The sequence below is a fragment of the Triticum dicoccoides genome, chromosome 2A (assembly GCF_002162155.2).
Source record: "Triticum dicoccoides isolate Atlit2015 ecotype Zavitan chromosome 2A, WEW_v2.0, whole genome shotgun sequence".
Taxonomy (NCBI): Eukaryota; Viridiplantae; Streptophyta; class Magnoliopsida; order Poales; family Poaceae; genus Triticum; species Triticum dicoccoides.
In genome coordinates, this window is record NC_041382.1 from 115,727,939 (window position 1) to 115,737,050 (window position 9,112).

General features: G+C 44.1%; 1 protein-coding gene and 1 pseudogene across 1 annotated transcript; one reads left to right on the forward strand and one right to left on the reverse strand.

Moving 5' to 3' along the window:
* The first annotated feature begins 1,756 nt into the window (after positions 1 to 1,756).
* Positions 1,757 to 1,842, forward strand: LOC119359854 (annotated as a pseudogene).
* A 558-nt stretch (positions 1,843 to 2,400) lies between these two features.
* Positions 2,401 to 7,478, reverse strand: LOC119353714 (4-alpha-glucanotransferase DPE1, chloroplastic/amyloplastic-like). The gene is made up of 16 exons (XM_037620369.1): positions 7,116 to 7,478; positions 6,500 to 6,562; positions 6,289 to 6,377; positions 6,147 to 6,207; positions 5,570 to 5,648; positions 5,131 to 5,267; positions 4,887 to 5,045; positions 4,718 to 4,794; positions 4,444 to 4,583; positions 4,207 to 4,238; positions 4,044 to 4,118; positions 3,583 to 3,655; positions 3,376 to 3,464; positions 3,214 to 3,258; positions 2,988 to 3,140; positions 2,401 to 2,882 (listed from the first exon to the last, which is right to left on the reverse strand). The coding sequence occupies exons 1-16, from the start codon at positions 7,461 to 7,463 to the stop codon at positions 2,778 to 2,780; spliced, it is 1,725 nt and encodes a 574-aa protein (XP_037476266.1). The 5' UTR covers positions 7,464 to 7,478; the 3' UTR covers positions 2,401 to 2,777.
* Positions 7,479 to 9,112: the final 1,634 nt, after the last annotated feature.

The window sequence follows — 9,112 nt, forward strand, 5'->3', positions numbered from 1 at the left end:
TGCCATTTAAAAAAGGACGGGGCACAGACACTTCCTATGGCTGACGAGCGGGCCCGAACCTGCATGTCAAATGACCGAAGCGGGTGGTTGGACGGCCGACAAATGAGCCCAAGGCGGACACCGAGATGACATGTCCCATGTTCGTCTTGTGTCCGTGTGGACGTAAATTTGAGTCCAAAATGCATCCAGACTAACATCGAGCGGACCAAATTTAGGATGCATGGCTCCTGAGATCACGTCTCTCATGGACAAGGAATTTACGGACGTGGCGTTTCTGCTCCTGGGCGGCTTATATGCATTCGTGTGAGGAAAAAAATCAAAATAAATACTAGAAAAATTCAAATTTGTTTTGTGTGGTAGATAATTTAATGTGTGAGGCCTGCTTTAAATTTCAACTTATTTGAATATTTGTGCAGCTCTCAGCAAAAAAGACAAAACCGGGTCTATAAAAAAGTGTACTGTTCACACACTGTTCTACCTGATTTATTTATTTTGCCGAGAGCTACTCAGATATCTGAATGAGTTGAAATTTGGAACGGACCTCACGGATCGAATTATCTACCACAAAAAAAATTAGATTTTTTTTGAATTTTTTTAATATTTGTTTTGAATTTTTTTTCAGACCAAGAGCAGATGAGCCTGGGCACCGAGTTGGATTTTCAAAAAGTTTACTTCATAAAAGCTTAAATGGGGACATAATAGGGTAGCAGATCGACTGGTTAATTATGGCCGTACTGAGTCTATTGACTCTGTATGGCTTCATGAAGATCCTCCGTGTATTGAGAAAATTTTGCCTCTTAGTTGCAACTCTATATTCAATGAATAAAATTTATATTTTTCCCCGAAGAAAACAGCAAAACGTATATTAGTCTAATTCGATACCCTTGCCCCTATCCAATAAGCTCGTGGAAGATAGGTTGTCTTTTTTCTTGACAGAAACACCAAGCATTCCATTATGGCTCGACTAAATCGCCGGGCACCAAACGTTTTACGGTACATCCGGACAGTTCGTCAACCACAAATGTGTGGTCTCCGTGAACTTGCCAGGCACCCAGCGCAGCCAGCTCATGAGCAGGCCTATTACACTCACGTGGACAAGATTCAAAACTAGCATCAACAAAATCAAGACTGAGGTGTAATTTGGCTTCTCTAAACAGAGCACCAAGCATGGCCGTATCGAAATCATCGCTGTGGATGGCTTGCTTGCTTGCTTGAGACTTGAGAGTAATGCAGTCAGTCTTAAACAGAACCTTGCCCATGCCCAGTTGCTCAGCAGTGGACGAGCTTCACTGTCACTGGTATGCATGCTGGAGAGCAACCGCCTGTACGAAGTTCACTGTGGAAAGCTCCATCTAAATTGATTTTAATCAACTCTCCCTCCGGCTTGACCCATTTTTTGCGTCCCTGAGTGATTTGCCTATCCTTCTTGGCATAGGTGTTGACTAGGTTGACTTCAGATGGCTTTGTGAAAACCAAAAGGTGCATGCACACATTCTTTTTTTTTCGAGGGTTACAACATACACAGATGGGACGAAGGGCCAGCCTTACGCAGGCGGTCTGTATGTTTTCAGCCCGCTTCGTATAGTGGGCCGACAAGAGGAACACCCAGCCTAAACGCAGATGCGGCCCACGTACCGTTTACTGCGCTTTTGCGGGACGCACGCGCGCACGAAGAGGACCCCTGTCTGTTTAGTACCACATCGCCTAGCGAAGGAGGTTTCGACCAGTTTATAAGCCCGACGCTTTCATCTGCGTCGTCTCCTCCGGGACGTCCGATAAAATTGGAACGATACAGCCTGCGCAAGGATGGCACGCACAAATCGAGAAATGGTCCAAATTTTTTTGAGATTTCTCGCGCTGGTACCTGGTATTTTTCAGATAGGCCCTCGGCTTTCATTTTGTGTCCTTTCGTTGCTTTTTTTCTTACGGCTAGATCCCTCCGCTGCTCCATATCCTTCTAACGAGGTCCTCCAACTGGAGGACGGTGCTCTTTCGAGGTTTTGCGCTCTGCTCCCTAGTATATTGCATATATATATATATATGCCCAGGCTTTCCTCATGTGTCATTTCATTACTCCTTTCTCTAACAAACCGGTCCCTTTCCTCCTGACGAAGCCTTTGTTGCCCTTGAGGACGGTGCTCTGCTTTGTGCTTGCATCCTTTGTGTTACGTCTGTCTTCATCTTTTCTATTCGAATGCTGGAGTTACTAACACTCAACGTTCCTGTGCTTTCTTCACAACAGGAAGCAAGCATACTGTATAACCAAGATTGCCAATTTATCAACATTTGGCTGCATTCAACCAGCGAGTTTCGCCTAAAAGCAGATTAATCTGGCAAGGTAAAATAGACCTTTTATACCTCCTTCCAGCTGAGGGCAGCACAACACGATAAATACAAAAGTAAACCTTAACACACAGAATTTCCTCTGAAATGTAAAAAAGAACTTGATACACATATCCCACTTATCAAGAGTTCCAAGACTCATGAGTTACAATAGTACATAGACGAAATGGGAAAATAAAGGACTACCATTTTATTATCATAGGACTATATATACACCATAATAAACAAGTTGTAGACATGCAAGACGCTTCAAGTTCAAGCATGTGAATTTGCAACCAATCAACACAACCCTATTATTCGGGGACAGGTGCCAACATCCCGCGGAACAATAGCAGATCCTTCATGTTTGGCTGCTAGTTTATGGCAGTACCGTCTGGCAGTTCCGAGCCTGAAGAGACAGAGAACACAGGAGTGGTGCTGAAGAACCAAGAAATTCACAGCCGGCCGTACAGCGTAAGCAACTCCTTCAGCTTTGCTTCTTCGAGGCTAAGGCTGTCGAAGCTGACACAGCTTGGTATCCTCCATTTCCAATTTCCTTTCTGCGGATGAGAAGGAGAAGAGAGAATAAGCTTCACGAGGCTACTGATTATTTATTCTAGCTGTAAATTAGCTCTTTTACAAGCAGGCGGTGTGCAGCCGGTAACCTGTGTAGCTGGAGTGTTCATCCTAGCAGAGCTGCCAAGGCTGAGTATGTCCTGCATGGTTACCATGGAAGTCCTCGCAACGGAAGAGAGGGCAGTAGCAATTAGCGCCCAAGAGACATCCGAGTTGCTGACCTGCGGTAGATACTTGAACACCTGAAAGAAGTACAGGGGTAAGATTAGGAAGACATGGCACCAGACATCGTGTCATGGTACGCTAAACACTGACAGTTTGCTTCTCTTCCTCTGGTAAGCTTTGCCACCAGCCAACAGCCTGAGGAAGACATGATTCAAAGTGTCAGGACTAAATTTTAACTTCCAAAACTGTAAATAATGTAATCTTACAAAAGATGTGAATAAAGGAGTTTTTGAAAGGGGTTAGGGTACTAACTGTATCATTATCATGTGTCCCAGTGTATACAACTTGATTCAATTCATGGTTATGAGGTAAGTGGGGGTTGCCAGGACCACCACCAAAAGCTGTCCAGTATACAAATGGAAATTAGACCATTCAAATCTGAGTCAATATTTCACGTGTACTCAGAGCCATAGTTCCTTATAGAAAGAAAGCATGTTCATATTGCAATTGGACTATTACCGAACTGAAGAACTGCCATCCCCGGAGCCCCAATAGACTTCCTTAACTCAACAACATCTTCAGTTATCACCCCCTACAATTAGTTTTGGAATGAAAAGAGAATCATAAGCATGAAACGTGGTTGCCACATTAAGATTATGGGGCCAGCTGACCAGACAGATATTTTTGCAAAACCACATTATAGTTGTCAAATACTCAAATTTCATGAGATTAACACTAAAAACAGTGTAAATTTATAGGTAATTGTGTATTTGACCCACAGGGTTGTGGCTCTGGCACTGCCAGTGAGCACGAAATAAGCGAATCAGCTGACTGCAACTATACTTCAACAGCTAATATTATGATTAAATCACGGCTAGTACTTTTTTTAGTTTCCAAGTTTGCACAAATCCACCAAAAAACTATGCATTTGATTCCAGATTTCACTTTCAACAGTTAAAAGAAAAGGCTCCAGTGTTTACCAGGTCTTCTGCGATTATATTTATTCTACCAACAGCTTTGAAAAGCGCATCAAAAAAGGCATTCCTTGGTCCAGCCTACTGCCAAAGAAAACAGGAGATAACATCAGCAACAAAGATTTTGTGAAGAAAAGGGAACAGTGTCATTCATGAAGTCAATGCTCACCCTCCAGCTTCCAAACATCGCTACTTCTGATCCTACATTGTGCAAGCTTAATCAATTAGCATAATGAATTCCATTTTTCCAAAAAAAAGCAAATTTACTTGCAGTATAATACTCCCTCCGTCCCAAATAAGTGACTCAACTTTGTACTAAAGTTAGTACAAAGTTGAGTCGCTTACTTTGAGATGGAGGGAGTATTTATTATGCAGACAGGTAAGCGCAGTGATGTGTTTAGCTTACCCGAAGGAACTGCCCAAAAACCAGCAAGCCCGCGGAAATGGTCAATACGGAACTCATCATACAAATCAAGGGCACGTTTAATCCTCTTTACCCACCATGCAAAGCCATCTGCTTCCATAGATTTCCAGTCATACAATGGGCTGCAAAAATAGCAAATTTAGCAAAGGAAACAGTGTGTTCAACCTTTTATTATGTCACAGGGAGTGTAGGGTTACTGGAAACGCAACAGACAAGAACTAAGAAAAATCAAATTGACAGGAACTGAAGCTTCTACCTGTTCCATAACTGACCAGTTTTACTGAACGCATCAGGTGGAACACCACTAACAAATGTGGGGAAACCATTCTTGTCCTTTACAACCAGAGAACAATAAAAAAAACTTAGAAAATTTAAATTCTTCACCAGTAGAAGTATGTTCGTTAAGAGAAACCACTGAGGTATACCAGCAAAAATGATTTCCTGTTTGCCCAAACATCTGCGCTGTGGTAGCCAACATATATTGGCATGTCACCCATTATGCTGATGCCAAGCTTCTGTGCATGTGAACGAACCCGTTTCCATTGCTTTTCAAATAAGAACTGTTGTGCCATAAAATTTTCTATCTGCATAACAGGTTCAATATATAAATATGCCAGTATTTTTGTAAAACACAATTACATTGCAAAACGAATAGTTTGAGCTACGCACAAAGTCCTTCTGGTTTTCATATATATCTTTCAAGGCTCCAGGATGGCGATCTTTCAGCGGTTCAGGCCACTCAGACCAGGACACTGCATTGATGCTATTGTCGATAGCAGCGAAAAGTGCAGCATCTTCAAGCCAACCTGGTAGGAAGAGGAGATAAGCACTATAGACTATACTATGTATTGATGTTATCACTTCAGACATCAACGCCATTGCTATATTCCCTTTTGAACAGAAAAGAAGCGTATTTGTAAAGGAAACCAGCTGAATTAAGACTGTCATCTGAGCCTTGGTGCTTGCCCAACATTTTGATTGAGTAGTTTATGGTTTATAATTAGAAAATGTAAACCTTATGTTAACAGTAGAGACAGATGTGTTTTTCCCAATAAGAATATGAAAGACGCGGAAAGCATTGTTTCGACAGCAAATCGAGATCTCTTGCCTGAAACATCTGGATTTTTCTTGAATTCGTCATACTGCCTTCTGAGCTCTCCAGGGCTCTGTAGTAGCCTCTCTGCTGCCTAGAATAAAAAGATTTATCTATAAGCTGTTCACTGAAACCAATCTTCATGATAGAAAAGTGCTTTTCTTTTGTCAATGAGCACTAATTTTGTTTTTATGAATATGTTCTCAAACCCAGAATATTTAAACTTGATCACCAAAGAATGTACATGTACACAGAATGAAAAATAATGTTTTGTATGGCCCATCCAAAAATGAAATGGAGGAACCATTTTTACATGCTACCATACAGTAGTACTCGGGCTGTTGATAGGCCAAGGTAATATCATTTAAATAACTTTATTCTGGCGTTTTCAGAATGTAGAAGCAGCCAACAATTCTACAAATGCAATAAGTCATCCAAACATATACATATTGTACCAGGCTGGTAGGATAGCACATTCAAGGGAGAAAAACAGGAAGTGTGCATAAGCTTGCACATTAAACAGAGAGGACCTGACGGGTCTTTTTTTCTGGCAGAAAGGACATGACCGATATAACAACCATTAATAACTAACCTTGGCAATAAGAGGTTCTTTCAGATTAGCAACGGTGTCAAATTCAACATATTCCATATCTCTGTCATTAATTTAAACACACAAAGGGTCAACGGCAAACTTATAGGTGCCTTCACAAGTGACCGAAGAAATTCAAACTCACAAAGGATCAGGAAGTTCGTCTTCCATCAACAGCCCATCTTTAACAAGCTCTTCGAGAGAAATCAATAAGGTACTACCACAGTTTGCATCCTGCAAATTGCAATGAATGTTCCCTATTACCATTGAATTACTGCCATAAATAGGCTAAAGTACCTGGTACAAAGTTAACTCTGAAATAGGCAAACAAAGTTGTAATTAACATAAAGCATCACCTGTCCTGAATAAGGAGAACCATCCTCCCCGGATTTTCTTCCCGGGGGAACAAGTGGAAGAACCTGTGGACATGGATCAAACCGACAATCAGCATTTCAGAAACTAAGCTTAATGCACAAGGCAATTAAAAGGACACAACCGCAACATCAAAATAGCATAGGAAAACCCAGACATGTTGCAAAAGCAACAAAATCACTGAATTAATTTTAATGGTCAGAGAGAACAGGGAGAGGTTGCTTTTGTGTTGTTTCATGTCCTTCAGCTTATTTCATCCCACTGCCCGATCACTGTTTCGCGCACCATCACCGTTTATCGCGGTTCAGAGAATATTAAGAAAATCAATCAGCATTGCAATGTGCAGCAAGAATGATAAACTGTGCTACATCGTATATTTGTAACCACTGTATAAATGGCTTGAATCCCTCCATCTTATTTGTGATTCCAATTTCTAAACAGTCTAGTGTCTAGTGTTTCTATCGTGCCTATATGTGACAAGTGACAACCCAACATCCACATCAGTTTTTTTTAGGAGCCGAGTGTTTACTGTTGCACGCCAATGGCACCTAATAGGCCAGCAGTTCGGTAACTCCGAGGGCAATGCGTGTCAGTAATAACCTGCCAGAGCGTGCACCCGGCGCCGTGGAGCCAGTCGAGGAACGCGAGGGCCTCGTCGCCGAGGTCGCCGATGCCGTGCGGGCCGCGGAGCGACGTCGGGTGCAGCAGAACCCCCGCGCGGCGCCGCTGGGACGCCTCCACGGTCGGCATCATCTGCTCGTACCCCTCGGGCAGGTCCTCCCCGACGCCCACCGACGCCACCGCCGCCGGCGTCGTCGTCGCGGCGCGGCAGGCGACCCCGCGCGCCTGCGGCATTGCGGGGAGGAGGAGGAGGCGGCAGCGGCGGTGTCCGCGGAGGGGCGAGGCCGAAGCGAGCTGCGGGAGCGGGACGGTTCGCGCGAGCGCCATGCGGCAGGGGGGCGGGGCGGGGTGGCGGAGCGGGGATGGAAGGGGGGAGGAGGAAGAAGGGAGATATGGGCGCGCGGGGTGAACGTGGGCCCCACTTGTCGGTGGCCGCGGGGTGGGTGGCGTCGCGTGAGACGAGGCGCCGGATCACGGGGTCAAAGCCTATTCCGGTGGGATGACGTTGCGCCGTTGACACGTGGTGGGCATTCTGGGGATCTGCGTGCTTCTGAAATACGTTTTCCTTGAAGGCACACGCTTTTTTCTTACCGTACGTTATCCACAGTCCACACTCAACTCCCTTCCTTTTTGTCGACTCGACACCATTTCTTCTCGTCAAAACATATCGGAAGTGTACAAGGCAAAGTTTACAAAGCACTATCTCCTATCATAAAAACGCATTTCGATGTCCTTCATCAGGCGTCGCGTTCGCCCCACTGGCCCGCCCGACTTCTCTCTCTCTCTCTCTCTCTATCTATCTATCTATCTATCTATCTATCTATCTACCCCGGACATGCTCACGAGTTCCCTTCACTTTCTTTCTTGCGACACCATCGTTAGATTTAGCATTGTCGTTGTCCATCATCGTTGTTGCATCCACCATCTCCGCCTCCTACAACGTTAAGTCGAGGAACCACCACACATCAAACACTCCATGATTGTCGGGTCCACCACCACACATCAAGCACTCCTCCAGCGTACCGGGGGCGCACATTACAAAATTAAGTGTCCCATGTGAGCTCACTGCAACTGGTTGAAGTCTCCAACAAACAAGGTCGGATCTTAGATCTAGGTTCTCTCTCCCTGGTTCGTAAGTACTATGGTCGATAATTTTTTCATTGGCGATGGATTCCCCAAGGCACAAATTTAGAGTACGAAGAAAGCACTCAGGCTAGCTCTTCAGATCTTTAAGGGGTTGCCAAAAGGCCAAACACCATCTCCTTCTCATTGGGTTGGTGGTGGGGCGTGAACATGTCACTAAGCTAGGCTTGGACGAACTACTAGTGATGCGCGCAGATGGGCCATTTGTCACTAGTACCTAATTATGAATGTTGAGTGGATGCCCTTTATTGGTTACCTATTACTAGTGAGCACTTAGCGGTGATGTGCAACCTACTGCCGTTAATGGGTATTTTGGGTCATCATTAGTAAGTCATTTTGCAACGATGGAGTGGCTAGGGGGGAATTGGAGATGGAGGCTAACCTATATGCCACCGTGCGTGCTTATTCGACCGCCAACACATTTAGCATGCACGAGAGAGGGAGAGATAGCACTAGGTTTCTTCATTCAGATGCGGCAAGAGAATGAGAAAAATGGTTTGGCGAGCAAGAGTGCCCGACTCCAATAACTACTAGCTAAATACTCATGCATTGCAATAGGGGCAACTTTATTCTAGTGTTTCAACGTAGAAAATTGTTGATTGGGTTTGAGATTGAAATATGTTGAGGGGGAGAAAACCCATAGACAAAGTCACAAAGGTAAGGAAAGATATAATGTGATTGAGAATGTGTACGTACAACTACGTAAGGTATTTTTGTTGTTTGCTTGTAAGGGATTTCTGGCTATTGAAGATTTTTTTCTCTGATGATTGCTTTGCAAGGGTTTCTTTCCTTATAAATGAGGAGGTGGGGGTCTGTTTAGAAAAAAATGATAG

Excerpts from the sequence above, each read along its gene's own strand:
- LOC119353714 (XM_037620369.1), bottom strand. The coding sequence starts at position 7,463 with ATGGCGCTCGCGCGAACCGTCCCGCTCCCGCAGCTCGCTTCGGCCTCG. Across the intron at positions 6,378-6,499 it reads GTTCTCCTTATTCAGGACAG|GATGCAAACTGTGGTAGTAC; the intron begins GTGATGCTTTAT and ends TGCAATTTGCAG. Across the intron at positions 3,141-3,213 it reads CAGAGGAAGAGAAGCAAACT|GTGTTCAAGTATCTACCGCA; the intron begins GTCAGTGTTTAG and ends TACTTCTTTCAG.